At 35.0% G+C, this 21310-nt stretch overlaps 1 protein-coding gene across 1 annotated transcript in view; it reads right to left on the minus strand.

Annotated features, from left to right (window-relative positions):
* Window positions 1-11935: 11935 nt before the first annotated feature.
* The window catches only part of HSPB8 (heat shock protein family B (small) member 8), an 86605-nt gene continuing 77230 nt past the window's right edge, over window positions 11936-21310 (minus strand). Inside the window, exon 3 of the mRNA XM_053701674.1 lies at window positions 11936-12375. Coding sequence (XP_053557649.1) covers window positions 12252-12375 — 124 coding nt within the window. The 3' untranslated portion in view covers window positions 11936-12251. The remainder of the gene's footprint in view (window positions 12376-21310) is intronic.

Consider the following 21310-nt stretch of genomic DNA (forward strand, 5'->3'; position numbering starts at 1 on the left):
GATGAGCAGCGGACTGTGATAGTTATCACTCATCTGATCTCGCTGCTCTTCGGCTTTTTCCCAGCTTTAGTGATAAGCTGTCACTAAGCACCCACACTAAACTACACTGTTCTACCCCCTATACCGGCGCCCCCGGAGCCCCCCGCAACTAAATAAAGTTATTAACCCCTAAACCGCTGCTCCTAGACCCCGCCGCAACTATAATAAATGTATTAACCCCTAAACCGCCACTCCCAGACCCCGCTGCCACCTACATAATACCTATTAACCCCTATCCTGCCCCCATAATAAATTTATTAACCCCTATCCTGCAGATCCCGGACCCCGCCACAACTAAATAAATTGTTTAACCCCTAAACCGCCACTCCCGGACCCCGCCGCCACCTATATTAAACTTATTAACCCCTAATCTGCCCCCCTACACCGTCGCCACCTATAATAAATTTATCAACCCCTATCCTGCCCCCCCTACACCGCCGCAACCTATAATAAAATTATTAACCCCTAAACCTAAGTCTAACACTAACCCTAACATCCCCCTATCTTAAATATTAATTAAATAAATCTAAATAAATATAACTCTTATTAAATGAATTATTCATATTTAAAACTAAATACTTACCTATAAAATAAACCCTAATATAGCTACAATATTACTAATAATTATATTGTAGCTATTTTAGGATTTATTTTTATTTTACAGGCAAGTTTTTATTTATTTTAACTAGGTACAATAGCTATTTAATAGTTATTAACTATTTAATAGCTACCTAGATAAAATAAAGTCAAATTTACCTGTAAAATAAAAACTAACCTAAGTTTCAATTACACCTAACACTACACTATCATTAAATAAATTATTCCTTTTTAAAACTAAATACTTACCAGTAAAATAAACCCTAAGATAGCTACAATGTTATTAATAATTACATTGTAGCTATCTTAGGATTTATATTTATTTTACAGGTAACTTTGTATTTATTTTAACTAGGTACAATAGCTATTAAATAGTTATTAACTATATAATTAACTACCTAGCTAAAAGAAATACAAAATTAGCTGTGAAATAAATCCTAACCTAAGTTACAATTAAACCTAACACTACACTATCATTAAATAAATTAAATTAATTAACTACAAGTAGCTACAATTAAATACAATTAAATAAACTAACTAAAGTACAAAAAATAAAAAAAACTAAGTTACAAAAAATAAAAATATTAAAAGATTTTTAAGCTAATTACACCTAATCTAAGCTCCCTAATAAAATAACAAAGCCCCCCAAAATAAAAAATTTGTCGGGTAGGCGTCGTTGGAAGAGGATGGCTCCGCGTCGGCTCGTTTGAAGAAGGCTCCGCTCCGCTCCGGATGGATGAAGATTGAAGACGCCGCATGGATGAAGACTTCTATCGGATGGAAGACCTCTTCAGCGCCCCTTGGATGATGACTTCGGCCGCTGCGGATGTCCTCTTCTGTTCCATCGGTGGTCGGCTGGCTGAAGAAGACTCAAGGTAGGGAGATCTTCAGGGGGTTAGTGTTAGGTTTTTTTAAGGGGGGTTTGGGTGGGTTAGAGTAGGGGTATGTGGGTGGTGGGTTTTAATGTTGGGGGGGTTGTATTTTTTTTAACATGCAAAAGAGCTGAAAACTTTGGGGCATGCCCCACAAAAGAACCTTTTAAGGGCTGGTAATAGAGCTGTTAACTTTTGTAATTTAGAATAGGGTAGGGCATTTTTTTATTTTGGGGGACTTTGTTATTTTATTAGGGGTCTTAGATTAGGTGTAATTAGCTTAAAAATCTTGTAATATTGTTTTATTTTTTGTAACTTATTTTTTTTTATTTTTTGTACTTTAGTTAGTTTATTTAATTGTATTTAATTGTAGGTATTTGTAGTTAATTAATTTAATTAATTTAATGATAGTGTAGTGTTAGGTTTAATTGTAACTTAGGTTAGGATTTATTTTACAGGTAATTTTGTATTTCTTTTAGCTAGGTCGTTATTAAATAGTTAATAACTATTTAATAACTATTGTACCTAGTTAAAATAAATACAAAGTTACCTGTAAAATAAATATAAATCCTAAGATAGCTACAATGTAATTATTAATTACATTGTAGCTATCTTAGGGTTTATTTTACAGGTAAGTATTTAGTTTTTACAGGTAAATTTGACTTTATTTTATCTAGGTAGCTATTTTATCTAGGTAGCTATTAAATAGTTAATTACTATTTAATAGCTATTGTACCTAGTTAAAATAAATACAAACTTGCATGCAAAATATAAATAAACCCTAAGCTAGCTACAATGTAACTATTAGTTATATTGTAGCTATATTAGGGTTTATTTTATAGGTAAGTATTTAGTTTTAAATAGGAATAATTAGTTTAATAAGAGTAATATTTATTTAGATTTATTTAATTAATATTTAAGATAGGGGGGTGTTAGGGTTAGTGTTAGACTTAGGTTTAGGGGTTAATAATTTTATTATAGGTTGCGGCGGTATAGGGGGGGCAGGATAGGGGTTAATTAGTTTAATATAGATGGCGGCGGTATAGGGGGGCAGTATAGGGGTTAATACATTTATTATAGGTGGCAACGGTGTAGGGGGGGCAGATTAGGGGTTAATAAGTTTAATATAGGTGGCGGCGGGGTCCGGGAGCGGCGGTTTAGGGGTTAAACAATTTATTTAGTTGCGACAGGGTCCGGGATCCGCAGGATAGGGGTTAATAAATTTATTATAGGTGGCGGCGGTATAGGGGGGGCAGGATAGGGGTTAATAGGTATTATGTAGGTGGCGGCGGGGTCCAGGAGCAGCGGTTTAGGGGTTAGCATGTTTAATATAGGTGGCGGCGGTGTAGGGGGGCAGATTAGGGGTGTTTAGACTCGGGGTACATGTTAGGGTGTTAGGTGTACACACTTCCCATAGGAATCAATGGGATGTCGGGCAGCAGCAAACATGAGCTTTCGCTATGGTCAGACTCCCATTGATTCCTATGGGATCCGCCACCTCCAGGGCGGCAAATTGAAAACCAGGTACGTTGGGCCGGAAAAGTGCCGAGCGTACCTGCTAGTTTTTTGCGTTCGGAACATCTGGAGCGACGTAAGAATCGATCTGTGTCGGACTGAGTCCAGAGGATCGAAGCTTACGTCACTATATTCTACTTTTGCCAGTGTGTAGGGCTTGATAACTTAGGCAAATCAGCCTCGCCACAAATACGCTGCGGAATTCCAGCGTATTTGAGGTTGACGGCTTGATAACTAGAGGCCTGTGTGTCCATATGCTGTTGGTTTTGGGGAGTTTCCCTTTTATTTTAGAGAGTGCAGACCACTATTTGTCAATGTAATAATTCATAATATGCACCATGCTTGATTTGCTGTATTGTTCTCTTTAACCTCAATAAAAAGAATTCTGTGAATTTAGTTTTGATATTTTTGTAACAATTTTAGTAAATAACATTCAGGTAGATTACAAGTTATGCGCACTATAGGGAATTTAACGAACGCAACAAAAGTTGCGTTATTTCACCCCCTATAGCGCAGCCATTATAACTTTTCAAACAGCCGGCTTGTGCGTGCGATATGGTTGCGTTGAGCTCCATACCGCACACAATTCAAGAGCTGTTTTGACGTACTTGTGCACGCTTTCCCCATAGACATCAATGGGGAGAAGGTGTCAGAAAAAAAACTAACACCGGAAGCACGGAATGAAGAGCACGGAATGAAGAGCTCCGTAACGTAGCCCCATTGGGGGGAAAAAAAGTTATGTTTAAACCTAACACCCTAACATAAACCCTAAGTCTAAAACCTCTAATCTGCCGCCCCCAACATCGCCGACACCTACATAAAGTTATTAACCCCTAATCTGCCTCTCCCGATATCGCCGCCACCTAAATAAAGCTATTAACCCCTAATCTGCCGCTTCTGATATCGCCACCACTATACTAAAGTTATTAACCCCTATTCCCCTGCACCCCAACATCGCCCACACTATAATAAATCTATTAACCCCTATTCCGCCGCTCCCCGACATCGCCGCCACTAAATAAAGCTATTAACCCCTAAACCTCTGGCCTTCCACATCACTACCACTAAATAAATCTTTTAACCCCTAAACCGCCAGCCCCCCACATCGCAACAACCTAACTTAAAGGGACATAATACACATATGCTAAATCACTTGAAACTGATGCAGTATAACTGTAAAAAGCTGACAGGAAAATATCACCTGAGCATCTCCATGTAAAAAAGGAAGATATTTTACCTCACAATCTCCTCAGCTCAGCAGAGTAAGTTCTGTGTAAAAAGTTATACTCAGCTGCTCCCAGCTGCAGGTAAAAAAAAATAAAAAATGAAGAAATGAACAGCAGCCAATCAGCATCAGCAGTGCTGAGGTCATGAACTCTTTTACTGTGATCTCATGAGATTTGACTTAACTCTCATGAGATTTCATAGTAAGCTGAATAGGGAAATAATATGAGACTGCACAAGGCTCATCCCCTAAGCTGTCCCAGGACAGACACACTAAAATGATGCTTAGAAATCCTTTACAATGGGATGTGGCTGCTGAGGAACTTTTGAGGTAAAACATCTTTCTTTTTTACATAGAGATGTTCAGGAGATATTTTCTAGTCAGCTTTTTACAGCTATACTGCATCACTTTCAAGTGTTTAAACATTTGGGTATTATGGCCCTTTAAACTATTAACCCCTAAACCTAACCCTAACGTAACCCTAACACCCCCTAACTTTAACAAAATTAAAATAGAGCTAAATTAAAGTTACAATTATTAACTAAATAATAACTATGTAAAACTAAATACATACTTACCTATTAAATAAATCCTAAGCTAGCTACAATATAACTAATAGTTATATTGTAGCTACCTTAAGTTTTATTTTTATTTCACAGGTAAGTTTGTATTTATTTTAGCTAGGTAGACTAGTTATTAGTTATTAACTATTTACTAACTACTTAGTTAAAATAAATACAAATTTACCTGTGAAAAAAAACCTTAGCTGCCTTACACTAAAACCTAACATTACAAAAATAAAAAACCTACCATTAAAAAAATAAAAAACACTAAAATTACAAAAAATAACAAACAAAATTATCCAAAACAATAAAAATTATTCCTATTCTAATACACTGTTTAAAGTAAAAAAGCCTAATCTATAATAAACTACCAAGGGCCCTTAAAAGGACCTTTTGTGGGCCCTTAAAAGGGCCTTTTGTAGGGCATTGCCCTAAAATTAACAGCTCTTTTGCTACAAAACAAAACAAACACCCCCTAACAGTATACACCCCCCAAACCAACAAAATAAAAATAAAGTAAAACCTAATCTACCCATTGCCCTGAAAGGGGCATTTGTATGGGCATTGCCCTTAAAAGGGCATTTAGCTCTTTTTCCTGCCCTTAAAAGGGCATTTAGCTCTTTTATGTAATGCCCAACCCCTAATCTAAAAATAAAAACCAACCCCAAAATGAAATAAAAACATTACACAAAATAAAAAACAAATTATTAAAAATAATAAAAAATATTCCTATTCTAATACCCCTTTAAAAAAAAAACACCCTAAAATAAAAACCTAATCTAGAATAAACTGCCATAAACCCTTAAAAAAGGCCTTTTGTAGGACATTGCTCTAAGTTAAACAGCTCTTTTACATGAAAAAAAATTACAAAACCCCACTAACATTACAACCCCCCCCCCCCCCAAACCCACAAAATAAAAAAATTATCTAAAAAAACCAAAGCTACCCATTGCCCTGATAAGGGCATTTGTATGGGCATTGCCCTTAAAAGGGCATTTAGCTCTTTTTCATTGCACTGAAAAGGGCATTTAGCTCGTTTATGAAAAGCCCAAACCCTAAACTAAAATAAAAACCCATTTAGCTCATTTACGAAAAGCCCAAACTAAAAACAAAAACACCCAAAAAAAACTTAAAAAATCCTAACACTAATCCCTGAATATCCACTTACAGTTGCTGAAGTCCCGCTTCAAGGATCTTCATCCCAGCGGCTCCATCTTCATCCAGGCAGCAGGCGGCTCCATCTTCATCCAGACGGCTCTATCTTCATCCAGGCGGCAGACGGCTCCATCTTCATCCAGGCGGCATCTTCTATCTTCATCCCGGTAGCATCTTCCATCTTCATCACGGCGGCATGGAGCGGTTCCATCCTAAAGTTATCCGGTGCGGAGCATCCTCTTCATACGTTTGCTGCCGTATACTGAATCTTAAATGCAAGGTACGTGATTCAAAATGGGTCCCTTGCATTCCTATTGGCTGATTTGATTTTGGAAATTCAAATCAGCCAATAGGATAAGAGCTACTGAAATCCAGTTGGCTGTTCAATTCAGCCAATAGGATGACAGCTACTTAAATTCTATTGGCTGATTTGAATAGCCAATAGAATTTCAGTAGCTCTCATTCTATTGGCTGATTTGAACAGCTAATAGGATTTCAGTAGTTCTCATCCTATTGGCTGATTTGAATTTCCAAAATCAAATCAGCCAATAGGAATGCAAGGGACCCATTTTGAATCACGTACCTTGCATTTAAGATTCAGTGTACGGCGGCGACCATATGAAGAGGATGCTAAGCGCCGGATGTCTTCAGGATGGATCAGCTCCGCGCCGCCGTAATGAAGATAGAAGACGCCACCGGGATTAAAATAGAAGATGCCATCTGGATGAAGATGGAGCCGTCTGCCGCCTGGATGAAGATGGAGCCACAGGGATGAAGATTCTTCAAGCGGGACTTCAGCAACTGTAAGTGGATCTTTGGGGGTTAGTGTTAGGATTTTTTAAGGTTTTTTGGGTGTTTTTTTTTTTAGTTTGGGCTTTTAGTAAATGAGCTAAATGTCCTTTTCAGGGCAATGCACATACAAATGCCCTTTTAAGGGCAATGGGTAGCTAAGGTTTTTGTTAGAGTTAGTTTTTTATTTTATTTTGGGGGGTTGGTTGGGTGGCGGAGTTTTATTGTTGGGGGGTCTTTGTATTTTTTTTACAGGTAAAAGAGCTATTTAGCTTAGGGAAATGCCCTACAAAAGGCCCTTTTAACGGCTATTGATAGTTTATTGTAGGCTAGGGGTTTTTTTTATTTTAAATGGGCTTTTTTATTTTTAAAGGGCTATTAGATTAGGTGTAATTCTTTTTTATTTTTGATAATTTCGTTTGTTATTTTTCGTAATTTAGTATTTGTTTTTTTTTGTAATTTAGTATTTTTATTTTTTTGTAATTAGATAGTTTGTAATTTTAATAGTAGTGTTAGGATTTTTTAATGTGTAATATAGTTTATTTAATTGTTAGTTTTTTTAGTAGTATTGGTAGTATTTTTAGTTTAATAGTTGTATTAGTTTAATTGTTAGTTTAAACTTTTATTAATTTGAAAGGTAAGTTTTAATTTAATTTAAGATAGGAAAATTGTAATTTTAATATAAAGTTAGGGGGTGTTAGGTTTAGGGGTTACTAGTTTAAATTATTTTATTGCGATGTGGGGGGCTTTTGGTTTAGGGGTTAATAGTTTAATTTAGTATATTTTATTGTGGGGGCTTGCGGTTTAGGGGTTATAGGTTTATTATAGTGGCGGCGGTGTAGGGCTTAATAACTTTAGTATAGTGGGGGCGATGTGGGCGGACGGCAGATTAGGGGTTAATAATATTTAAATAGTGTTTGCAATGCGGGAGGGCTGCGGTTTAGGGGTTAATAACTTTAGAATAGTGGCGGCGATGTCGTGGAGCGGCAGAATAGGGGTTAATAATTTTTAATTAGTGGCAGTGATGTCGGGAGTGGCAGATTAGGGGGTTAATAACTTTAATATAGTATGTGCAATGTGAGAGGGCCTCAGTTTAGGGGTTAATAGGTAGTTTATGGGTGTTTAGTGTACTTCGTAACACTTTAGTTATGAGTTTTGTAGCGTAAAACTCATAACTACTGCTTTTAGATTGCGAAACGGATCTTTTCAGTACAGGCTGGAACGCAAGCTTTTTAGCCTCACCGCAAAACTCGTAATAGCTGCGTTATGGAAGTCCCATGAAAAAACGTAATTTTTACGTGTGCGGGACTGACGTTGCGTTACAGGCTAAAAGGTTTGCGGTACAGCTATACCGACAAGACTTGTAATGACTCCGGTGCTGTTTTAGCGCTGAAATTACCATTTTTTTCAGCGTTAAAACACGAATGCAAAACTTGTAATCTAGGTGATTGAAAATAGCCAGATGACCACTGTTGCTACTGTGATCATCTTCATAAATTTTTATCAAGGGTATTTAAAATTGCATGAGAGGTCCATATCGGCTTTTGGGGGTTGTAATAAAAACTGGAGGTACCTCTTGTGCCATAGTAGAAATAAAAGCACATTAATTTATTTTTTGCCAGGTTATCACTTTCATCACAGTGAGCACCTGGTTATACGGATAAACTGTACTTTTTGTTTAACTTGACTTGTCCACTATAAAATATGCTTTATTGTGGCTCTATAAACTTTACTGATTTTTTTATAGGCCTCTAAAGTTCCCATTCCCAGTAAAACCCAATTTTGTTCAACTTTTTTTATATTTTAGCGTTTTTAAGACCCCTCACTATTTTAAAGACCAGGCAATTTTCATTCAAGCTGATGAGATTGAAGGGTTGAATCACCTCCCAGTTTACTTACAGCTACAGTGTCTCAGCCTCTTAGTGACATCACGGCATGTTTGTGGCAACAATACATCACTCTTATTGAAGGCTTGGAAGTGCCGCCCACTAAGCCCAACAACTATTACTGGACTGCAGGATCTCTGAAAACATCGTCTGATGACGAACCACCTGCATCACACAAGAACGGCTCAACATTTTTTGTTTTATGCTGGTGTTTTACTATTCGCTAACAAAGCAGTATTTCTGCTAACCACCTGAGCAAATCAGTCAGTCAAAATTATAAAAAGTCAAAATTAAACTTGCTTGATTCAGATAAAGTGTAAAAATTTAAAAAAAAAATACTTTCTAATTTACTTTTATTATCAAATTTAACTCTTTCTCTTTGTTGAAACTTAGTTCCTGAAAGAGCATTCTATATGTATATTATTGTTCAAACATTATTACAAACACTGCTGCCACATAGTGATCAAGACACAAGCACACTCCTGAGTATGGAGCCCCGCTGGTGTCATTGTTGTGGCGTATCCGTGATCGCGTGAATTGTACCTGACTCGCTCTCACTTCTGGGGTATGTTCACAAGCCCCTGTCTGCTTTCTTTGCTGCTGCTACTGTTTGCCTGCACACCCGTACCATTGTAACACTATAGAGAGCGCAGAGGCTTGTGATTGTGCCCCAGAGAGGAAGCGTGTCAGGGTACAATTCACGTGATCTTTGATATGTCATGCATAAGGAATGAGGAGACTGGCACCCTTATTATACAGTTACACCGTGCACATCAAATAGTTCATTTGTGTGCACAATGTAACCACATTGTTTGGGGGAAATAGTTAAATTGTGGAGACACTTTAATATGTCGTGTTCACAATGTATTACATTGTGAGCACAGTGTATTACATTGAGGTAACAAATTATTTAATTTTTCTCCTCATGACACACGTGGAGCTCCTTACCTGAGGCTACCCTAGTATGCTCTTATGGAAAAGAGCAAAGTTTTAACAAAGGGTACCAAGTAAAAATAGGTAATATTGATAATATAATAGAAGTCAAAGGCATTGTTTCTTTAAATTGTACAGTCTATCTGAATCATGAAAGTATAATGTTAACTTCTATGTGTACTTCCTGTAAGTTGCAAAATCAAAATAAATAGATTTAATTTACCTTTTTGTACAATTTTTAGCAGATTTAAATAGTGCATTTTTTAGAGTTTAATGTCTCTTTAATTACACTTGATTTTCTATTCTATGACTTTTTTTTTTAATATTTTGTGACAGTTTTTCTGATATATATAGCAATAGCTTACAAAGAAGTTAAGAAATAATTGCTAACAATATTTTCACAGCAGCTATAGTGTCACGTGGGAATTCTATGGATTAGATTGGTAGCCATAGTGTCACGTGGGAATGCTAATGGATTGAATGGCAGCCATAGTGTCACATGGGAATGCTAATGGACGGTAATGGTTTGCCGTAGTTAACAAGGGAATGCTAATGGTATGTAATCAGTGGCTATGGTTTGTGTTACGCATTTTTTTTTCTCTAGTATTAAAATAAAGGTGCAGCCAGCTTCTTGAAAGTGAAAGTTGACCTGTTTAACACAAGAAACAAAATGTATCACTTAAAGATTTATAAATATTATTTTATATTTTGGCAAGACAAACAAATGGAAAAAACCTTTCACATATCTCCAATATACATAAAAAACCCGAGGTAAATTGTCCCTCTAGGTGAGTGAAGCAATCATGTTTTACCTTTTTCCTCTCACAATAGAGAAATGGAATTTTAGAAAATAAGCTCAGCTAAGTGTGATCTACATACAATTATAGAAAAGTAACTGATAAGAAAAATGTTAATCAAGTAAGACATCTAGAAATGCTATTTGTTTCAGATTTGTATTTTGTCAGTCATAATAAATATGGTGACTGGCAACTGAGAATTCTATATAAGTGGTAAAGTCTAAGTTAACCCTTGAAGCTAAATGAGCAAGTTACACACTTAAATGTACAACAGTCTGATTTGTCAGTTCTCAATTGCACTGTTGCTTGCTTTAGCTTCAGAGCAGCAATGCACTTACTTCATAGCTGAACACAGTTACTGAGCCAATGAGTAATGGCCTAGTAGTGTAGCCACCAATCCCTAACCTGTTGTTCAGCTTTGGAGCAGAAATGCATTGCAGCTCTGGTGCTGATTTTAACAGTGTTTACCCCTTTGCAATAGTTACACACATATTTTAATGCCAGCAATAGTGAAATAATAAAATGATCTGATACACTTTTTTTCCTTTTAATATAATTTGACCCTTTAAAGCAACATACTTACTTTATAAGGCCAAATGCAATAGTGCCAGGATCATAAACTATATGCTACTAAACATTTTTCTTTAGCATTGAAGCTCTCTGTCTTAGTGAAACAAGACAAAAATAACATAATTCAAAATTTGCTTTTAAAATTTTCTTTCATTAGTGATATTTAACTATACATTTCTATTAAATGTGTACAATACTGTACTTTATGTTTGTTTTTTCACAATTTTATAAAAATTCTGATTCACAAGGATAGATTTATTATGCAGCGGGATGCTGCAATCTACGCTGATAGACCGCTAAGACCGCTGCTCCTTAACTGTTCACCCCTTGCTAGTGGCCGATTGGCTGCAAAATTGCAGGGGGCGGCATTGCACCAAGGCATTTCACCAGAAATGCTGTGCAATGTTAAATGCCGACAGTGTATGCTGTCGGCATTTAGTGAGGTTGAGTGGACATGATTCACTAAGCGAATCATGTCCGCTCGACCCATAATAAATCTACCCATTATGCATCCATGATGTCCTTGCTGACATTTTTCTCATTTATGAACTCTAAATATTGTTTATAAATGTTTTGATCTAGCATTTTTTCTAGCCACCCATGATTATACAGTAATGTTTCCAACACTATATCACATCACAACAGACAGTGACACTACAATAAGAAAATGTAAAAAAGGATAGTTTTTTAACGGGAAAAGAGTACGAAAAAACCTGGCAGTTTAAAACGTATTGTAAAACAGAGATGCAAAATCTAAGTTAAGCTATTCCTTTCTACAAATGTGAGGTGATACTAGCGAAAAAAGAAGCTTTTTATTATCCAGTATTGCTATATAAGGGTTGGAAATAGGTCAATTAAAAAAAATGTACCTCCTAGATATGCTCACACGCATATGCTCCTTGACATCTGGTCAGTGTCCAACCTGGAAGGCCTAACTTTGTACACTGCGTTTGTGGTACTTGTTGATATAAAAATAGTCATTAAGTACCTCAAATTGTCTTTAGCAACATTTATTTCAACTGAGAGTAAAAGCCTATCTTTTATTTAAAGGGCTTGGAACTTTACTAATGTCATTATACATTCTCATAGTTCTAAGAATTCTGTTTTCTAGTCCTAAATTTAGTAGTTTAAATACTACAGTAGCAGTAAAGACACATGACCTATTTTAGGAAACACAATAGAAATGATCAAACTTTTGTTTGGCAAACACACACTGAGTGGAATCCAAGTGTGGTTCTCCTGTGGTGGCTTTAATTGGAGTTTTTTTTTATTTTTAGGAAACAATCACTTCTTGTGGGTCTAATGGAAGCTCATAGGTATAACTGTCTATCCCCTTGCTGGTTGTAAGATGGCACTAATGGTGCTTCAATTATGAGAAGGCCTTCTGGAGACAAAGATGCAAATACAGTCAGGGGATCAACTTCTGATGGCAACCTGGAAAAAAAAGATATCAAAATAAGATTTCCTCACAGAACACTGTTATATTCCACACAGCCATTGGATGCACACTCTAGTGACTAGGGATGGGCGAATGTTTCTCAACATTCGAAAAATGAAACAAATTTTAACACATTAGTTGGTTCTTTTCAAATTCTAATGTTTGTAGATATTCAATTAGAATTTTCTAATAATTTGATTCGAATTATGCAATATTCAAATAAAAAAAAAATCTAATTTATATATTTGTGATAGTATTTCTAATGCTCTCTTTTAAATGTAATATTCGAATTAGACAATATTCTAATTGAAAACTTCCAATTGATCTATTTCTATCTATTATGTATCAATTTACTAAATTCTCTACACTTGAACTATTTGAACTTCTGAATAGCATTTGTTAAATCAAATGTTACATTCGAAATTTCGAATGTGGACATTCAATCTAATTATAAGCATTCAAATTTGAAAGTGACATTCGAAAACTGTTAAATAGCATTCGATTATAGAATTTTTAAGAATATTCATTCTATCAACATTCGATTATGTAAATTGATATTTCGACAATAGCATTCATTCTAACATTCGAATTCGAATATAAACACATTCAACCATCCCTACTAGTGACCTGTTTATGACTGTCCCTAATTGGTCACAGTAGAGAAGGCAGCCTAAGATACAACATGGCAGCTCCATTGTTTTAGAGACATTATAAACTTTGTTTTGTCAATATTTAAACAGCTAATGAAAACGTTACAAATTACATCTACATGTTATTTTCAGACTAATCTTTTCTTTGAATGCATTTATTTAGGACCAGATTACAAGTGGGTGCTATTTAGTGCTTTCGCTAGAGTGCTAATTGCGCTAGAAGTAAACTTTTTGCGCAAACTTAGATATCATGACCCGCAGTGAAGACTTAGGAACTTTGATTCACACTATGGGGCATATTTTACAATGTGTGAGAGCGGACATGATACGAAGTAGCGTATCATGTGAGTAGTTCCTTTGGTGTGTGTGTATTGAGTTTCTAACATACAACACCCAGGATTGTGCTTTTTACATCTTACATAGCCTCATCATCAGCATATTCAGGGATGGACGGTTTTGTTACACAGAAACTACAAAGGATTATGTTACATATATTTTTTATGTATCTTTAATGTATCATTTGATTGTATCTATTATACATGTAGGATTTTTATCTGTGTAAGTATACTATCAAACGGTCTATTAAATGGATTAAGATTTATATCATTTTACTATACACTTTACTTGCTGTTTCCTTAAGCCTGTTAAAGGCACAGTGATTATTTGGTTTACTCTTTTTAGAGTAACCGTCAACTGTTTTATTTAATACACAGTATAAAATGTTATTAAATATGAATATTGCATAAATATGCTTTAACATGTTTTCATCTATTTAACTGCAAAGGGCTACAATGCACATACATATATATATAAATATGTGTGTGTGTGTGTGTGTGTGTGTTTGTGTCGTGTCTCTATATATGTATACATATGTATTTATGTGTTTATATGTGTACATATGTATTTATGTGTTTATATGTGTACATATGTATTTATGTGTTTAAATGTGTACATATGTATTTATTTGTTTATATGTGTACATATGTATTTATGTGTTTATATGTATACATATGTATTTATGTGTTTATATGTGTACATATGTATTTATGTGTTTATATGTGTACATATGTATTTATGTGTTTATATGTATACATATGTATTTATGTGTTTATATGTGTACATATGTATTTATGTGTTTATATGTGTACATATGTATTTATGTGTTTGTATTTGTATATATGTCTGTTAATACAGTACATATATACACATATAAAAACATATGTATATATATATATATATATGTACATGTATATTTATGTATCTCTATTTTAAATACTCATATCTTTGAGCCCTTATAACTTTTTTGCGCAATATTTTTTTTAATTATTTTAATTAGATGGTGAGTGTAACTATATTGTGTAATGTATTTTTGATGTGTTTTGTGACACTTTTCTGTTTAGTAAAACAGTTAACCAATCCAATATAGCTTGTGTGTAAATGTTTGCGCTCCACTCGTAATTTGGCCCTTATACTTTAGAATGTGTTTAATGTCCCTTTAATCATAGAATCATTAGATTTGAAATAGGAATGCTGTGAAGTCTGATACATTTTATGTGGAAGTTGAAAAAGTTGTCATAAAAAATATTTGGCTAAGATAAATATAGAGAGAAGTGTTGAATTTAATATGGTAAAATAGTTTAAGAATCATACGCAATTAAAAGTATTTTAAATATAATGTTTGTGTCATAGAGAATTTAAACATCTAAGAAAAATGTTACATATAAAACTTAATAAAATGAATTATGGATTCATGATCAGGATAATTATATATGCGATGTGGGATGGGTCATATTATTTGAGTATAAACCCATAGATATTTACCAACAAATTACAGAGATTTGGTATGTTAAGCCTCTTACTAAACTGTAATTATTTCTTATAAAACTTTGCTGTAAAACACTAATCTGATATTGAAAATATTTGCTTTACAGCAGAGGAGGCTCAATAAAGGGCTAGATTACGAGCGGTATGCTACTGCGCGTGTCGGAAGTTATCTATTCAATACAGAATACCATGAGAGCAAAATTTAATAATAGAAGTAGATTGGAATTTTTTTTTTTTTTTTTAATGTTATCCTCTGTCTAAATCACAAAATATTTTTTGCTGGTTTTATATCCCTTAAATCCTTGAGAATAAGTTTTTAACAGACTATGGATTTCTTGCCAGTACAGCTTTAAAGGACAGTCAAGTAAAAAAAAAAAACTTTTATGATTCAGATAGGGTATGTAATTTTAAACAACTTTCCCAATTTACTTTTATCACCAATTTTTGCTTTGTTTTCTTGGTATTTTTAGTTGAAAGCTAAAACCTAGGCAGTTTCATATGCATAATTTCATTTCTTTAGACTTGAAATCCGCCTCTGCATTTGCAGTTGTTCACCGCCTAGAGGGTGTTAGTTCATGTGTTTCATATAGATAACATTGAGCTCATGCATTAGAAATTACAGAGGTCGTGAGTACTGATTGGCTAAAATGAAAGTCTGATAAAAGAACTGAAATAAGGGGGCAGTTTGCAGAGGCTTAGCTACAAGGGCCTCTAGTTATCAAGCTCCGTACGTACCTGCCTTCGCCGGCCCCCAATACGCTCGCCTAAGCTCGCCTCACATCGCCGCCACGGACCCGAATACGTTCTCAAAAGTTATCAAAAAGCTGTCAAAAAGCCACGCACCAAGTACGGGGCAATGAGCAGTGGACTGTGATAGTTATCACTCATCCTGATCTCGCTGCTCTTCGGCTTTTCTACAGCTTTATTGATAAGCTGGTCACTAAGCACTCACACTATACGATATACTGTTCTACCCCCTATACCGCCGCCCCCGGAGCCCCCCGCAACTAAATGAAGTTATTAACCCCTAAACGCCGCTCCTAGACCCCGCCGCAACTATAATAAATGTATTACCCTAAACCGCCGCTCCGGATCCCTCCGCCCACCTACATAATACCTATTAATCCCCTATCCTGCCCCCCTATACCGCCGCCACCTATAATAAAGTTATTAACCCTTATCCTGCCGATCCCATACCCCGCTGCAAACTAAATAAATTGTTTAACCCTAAACCGCTGCTCCCAAGACTCCGCCACCACCTATATTAAACTTATTAACCCTAATCTGCCCCCCTACACCGTCGCCACCTATAAAAATTTATTAACCCTATCCTGCCCCCCCTATTCTGCCGACCATCTATATTAAACTAATTAACCCCTAAACCTAAGTATAACACTAACCCCTAAACACCCTCCTATCTAAAATATTATTTTTAATAAATCTAAATAAAATTACTCTTATTAACTAAAATTAATCCTATTTAAAACTAAATACTCACTATAAATTAAACCCTAAGATAGCTACAATATAACTTAGGTTAGGATTTATTTCACAGCTAATTTTGTATTTCTTTTAGCTAGGTAGTTATTATATAGTTAATAAACTATTTAATAACCTATTGTACCTAGTTAAATAAATACAAAGTTACCTGTAAAATAAATATAAATCCTAAAATAGCTACAATGTAATTATTAATTACATTGTAAGCTATCTTAGGGTTTATTTTACAGGTAAGTATTTAGTTTTAAATAGGAATAATTTATTTAATGATAGTGTAGTGATAGGTGTAATTGTAACTTAGGTTAGTTTTTATTTTACAGGTAAATTTGTTTTTTATTTTACCAAGGTAGCTATTAAATAGTTAATAACTATTTAATAGCTATTGTACATAGTTTAAATAAATTTAAATGTGCCTGTAAAATAAAAATAAATCCTAAAATAGCTACAATGTAATTATTAGTTACATTGTAGCTATCTTAGGGTTTATAGGTAAGATTTCGTTATTAATAGGATTATTTAGTTAATAAGAGTACTGTTATTTAGATTATTTAATTAATATTTAAGTTAGGGGGTGTTAGGGTTAGTGTTAGACTTAGGTTTAGGGCGTTAATAAATTTTATATAGTGGCTGCGGTGTAGGGGGGGAGGATAGGGGTTAATAGGTATTATGTAGGTGGCGGCGGGGTCCGGGGTTAACATATTTATTATAGTTGTGGTGGGCTCCAGGGAGCCGGCAGTCATTTTAGGGGTTAAAACAATTTATTTAGTTGCGGCGGTGGGTCATGGATCAGCAGGATAGGGGTTAATAACTTTATGTAGGTGGCGGTGGTTTAGGGGGCGGCAGATTAGGGGTTAATATGCATAATTGTAGGTGGCGGCGGGGTCCGGGAGCGGCGGTTTAGTGGTTTAACATATTTATTATAGTTGCGGAGGGCTCCGGGGAGCGGCGGTTTAGGGGGTAATAACTTTATCTAGTTGCGGCGGTTGTAGGGGGGGCAGATTAGGGGTTTTTAGACTCGGGGTACATGTTAGGGTGTTAGGTTGCAGACATCTCCAATAGAAATCAATGGGAATCGGGCCGGCAGCAGCGAACATAAGCTTTCGCTATGGTCAGACTCCCATTGATTCCTATGGGATCCGCCGCCTCCAGGGCGGCAGATTGAAATCTAGGTACACTGGCCCGGAATAGTGGCGAGCGTACCTGGGTAGTAGTTTGATAACTACCAAAAGTAGTCAGATTGTGCCGAAACTTGTGTTCGGAACATCTGGAGTGACGTAAGCATCGATCTGTGTCGGACTGAGTCCAGCGGATCGAGCTTACGTCACTATATTCTACTTTTGACAGGCAGTAGGGCTTGATAACTAAGGCGAATCAGCATCGCCACAAATACGCTGCGGTAATCCCAGCGTATTTGTGGTTGACGGGCTTGATAACTAGAGGCCAAGGTATTCACAGAGGTAAAAAGTGTATTATTATAACTGTGCTGGTTATGCAAAATGGGGAATGGGTAATAAAGGGATTATCTATCTTTCAAAACAACAACAATTCTGGTGTTGACTGTCCCTTTAACACAAACCCATTTCATGTAAATATGTATTTTAGCATGTTTAGAGCTGTATAATATATTTTTTTAACTTGACTATCCCTTTAATGTTTCATAAATAAACAAAGGAAAAATCTCTCCATTTACCATGCAAACCTATAGTGAATCATCTCTTGTGCCATGGATGTTTCTTACCTGAAAATATTTGAATTATCATTGAATCTAGTATAGTTACATGTCTAACTTGTGCTGGCCATGAAAGTTATAAACCAGGATAGTTATAGAAATAAAAGTATTTTTTAAAGCTCATTACAACATCCTTAAAATGTAACCTTTCCTTGTGTGGTGAGGTTAAGAACTATGTGCTAGGTTTCAAGTGGCGAGTGCGGGCGATATACTAATATCACGCCCCCCCACCCCCTTAACTTGCGCACCTAAATGCATTCGCTTAAGGGCAAACTTAATATAGATGTATATTTGTTAGAAACTATAATAATTATTATATTTATATTTATATTTACACAATGCACCTTAAGATACTAATTCTTCATGTGTACAAACCAACACCATGTAAGAGTGCGAAACCCGAATCGCGTTATGCATATTTTACATTCCAATGTTCTTACATAGAAGAAATGTTCTTTTTATTTTTAAATATATATATATATATATAGTGCTTTTTTGTAAAGAAAAGTTGCCAGTACTCATTGATTTTTAAATGATTTATTCTGCTCAGTAACTTTGAGGAAAAGCCAAAGGGACAAAACTTATTTACAATGTTTTATGTATTTTGTAGCCCCCTATTGTAAATACTAGAGTATTTATATGTAATTACAAATATTACCTGTTATGAGTTGGCAGAGGTGGGGGTACTCAGTACCGGTGAGTACCACCACAAAAAAGCCCTGTATGTATATATATATATATATATATATATATATATATATATATATATATATATATGATGTAAAATGTATTTCTATAACCTATATATCTATATGAATAGGTATACAGGTTTGGCTATATATTAGCTATATATAGAATTATCTATTTAAATAAAAAATACAATTTTCCTGTATGCGAGAACAATGGAAGTTAAATATTAATGTCTTTGTTAATTATCTTCCCTGCGCTAAAGCCAAGTGTTAGTGGTTCTAAAGCTAAAACTATTGAGGTGGAACGGAATAAATGGAAATAATCACTCTAGACAGTAAATATTATATATAAACAAATATTTTTTATTTGATACTTTTTTAAAAAATTGATTAAAATACTTTTTGGATCTCTAAATATGGTGAATTATGTTAAAAAGCTGATGTTATAAAGTTTTCTTATTTTCAGCAAAAATGACAGAGGCAAAAAAGATAAAGAGTAGATATAGTGAGTATACTAGCAGAGGATATAGTTAGTATACACAGCACCTATAGTTAGTATAGTTAATATAGTTAATATAGTTAATTATGACAACAGATATAGTTAGTATACACAGCAGATCTAGTAGGTGCAGTGGATTAAAGATACATGAAATATTGATTTGATGAGAATATGGGGTTAAGATGTGTAAGCTAAAATGTGTAAGCTAAATAGCGATTAAAAAGGTGATATGGATATGATAACACCTTATTGCATATAATAGACAATTTTCTGCACGTTGTGCAAAAAACAAACTTAGTAGAGCTAGGTATTAGAGATTGTTAGCAAGCCTTAGTATAAAAATAACCATATAAATATTAGAACATGATTATGATTGAACTAAAAATGATTATCATTGTATCTCCCTCGATACAAGTTAAATATTAATAACTGCTGTTGGGTATAGCGCTGTGGGTTTTAATATGGTGTTGGGTTAGTGCGCAAGCAACAACTATTTTTTTTTTCTGCTGCACTCTCCATTGAAGTTTATGGAGATATATAAGTTAACGTGGAAGCCGTTACACAGGGCTGTTATCCCAGAGAGACTGCAACAGTAACAGGTTCATATGAACTTTATCTCTCTTACTGCCATACACAATGAGACAAGGTAAACAGCTGTGACAGTTTGTGACTACATCACAGGACGTAACACTGCTATGAGGTGATAATATGCCTGCCCATAACTGAATGTTTGGTTTGAATATTGAGGAAAAGAACTAATAAAGACATTAGACAAAACTGGCCAGTCCTTTAGAGACACATATCAAACCAGAGTTGTTAAAAAAATAATATATATATATACTTGATATCTATCTATTATATTATATACAAGATTATATATTATTCATATACGGTATATCTATCTACACCTCTTTTTTATTTATAAATTTATAGATTTATTCTATTCTGTGTGCATATCTATCTATATATCTATCTATCTATCTATCATCTATCTATCTATATATTTCCTATGAAAGAAAGCCACTCACAGGACTTCTTAGTAGTGGGTTAACAAAAAGGCAACTTAACTCTTTAGTTGCACTTTTGGTTAACCCACTACTAAGAAGTCCTGTGAGTGCTTTCTTTCATAGGAAATATTTGTTGCATGTTAGCACCCAGGCAGATATCTCTGGAGGCTGGATTTACTACAAGAGGGATTGTATCTATCTATCTATCTATCTATCTATCTATCTATCTATATATATATATATATATAATATATACACACACACACACGCTTGATGATCCGTGTTTCTGGCGAGCCTTTCAGGATTGTTGCTCCATAACCTGTCCGCCTGCTCTAAGGCGTCGGACAGGACATTGCTGGAAATCAAGCCGATGGAATGCGATCGGGTTGATTGACACCCCCCTGCTGGCCTGGGGGCTGATTGGCTGCAAATCTGCAGGGGGCAGCATTGCACAGCAGTTCACCAGAAACTGCTGGTGCAATGATAAATGATGATCATGTCCGCTCGCTCAATGTTAATCGGCCCCATAAATATATAATAAATAAATACAAACAAAAACAAACCGAAACTCCACTTCTAGAGAATAAACTATAAAAGCTAATGGTTTAATTTGTAGATTACAGAAGTAATTAATATTTGAGGTGTTACATAAAGTATGGCACTCAGTATATACATAATAAAAACTCACGCTTGCATTGAAATAGATAGCACTATCAGGCATTGTATATTTTATTCAGTACAATAAGGTGCAATTTCTTTAAGATATTATGAATCGTATCATTTATCTTCTTGATCAAAAACCTGCAATCATCTCCATTTGTACTTTGTATTCTGACTGCCAGTTCCATGTAAGTGTAATTGTTTGATGAATCCATATCATAAACTTTTATAGCATATACTTGGCTTTGATTTAACTGTCAGGAAACTGGCTATTGACTGCTGATAAACAATGATGTTACTTGCTGGCAATGAAAGCAGATAGGGTTTATTTATATCAGTGGCAAAGTGCAGAAAACACTAGGGGCACATAAGA

Source organism: Bombina bombina, chromosome 2 (assembly GCF_027579735.1).
Source record: "Bombina bombina isolate aBomBom1 chromosome 2, aBomBom1.pri, whole genome shotgun sequence".
Taxonomy (NCBI): Eukaryota; Metazoa; Chordata; class Amphibia; order Anura; family Bombinatoridae; genus Bombina; species Bombina bombina.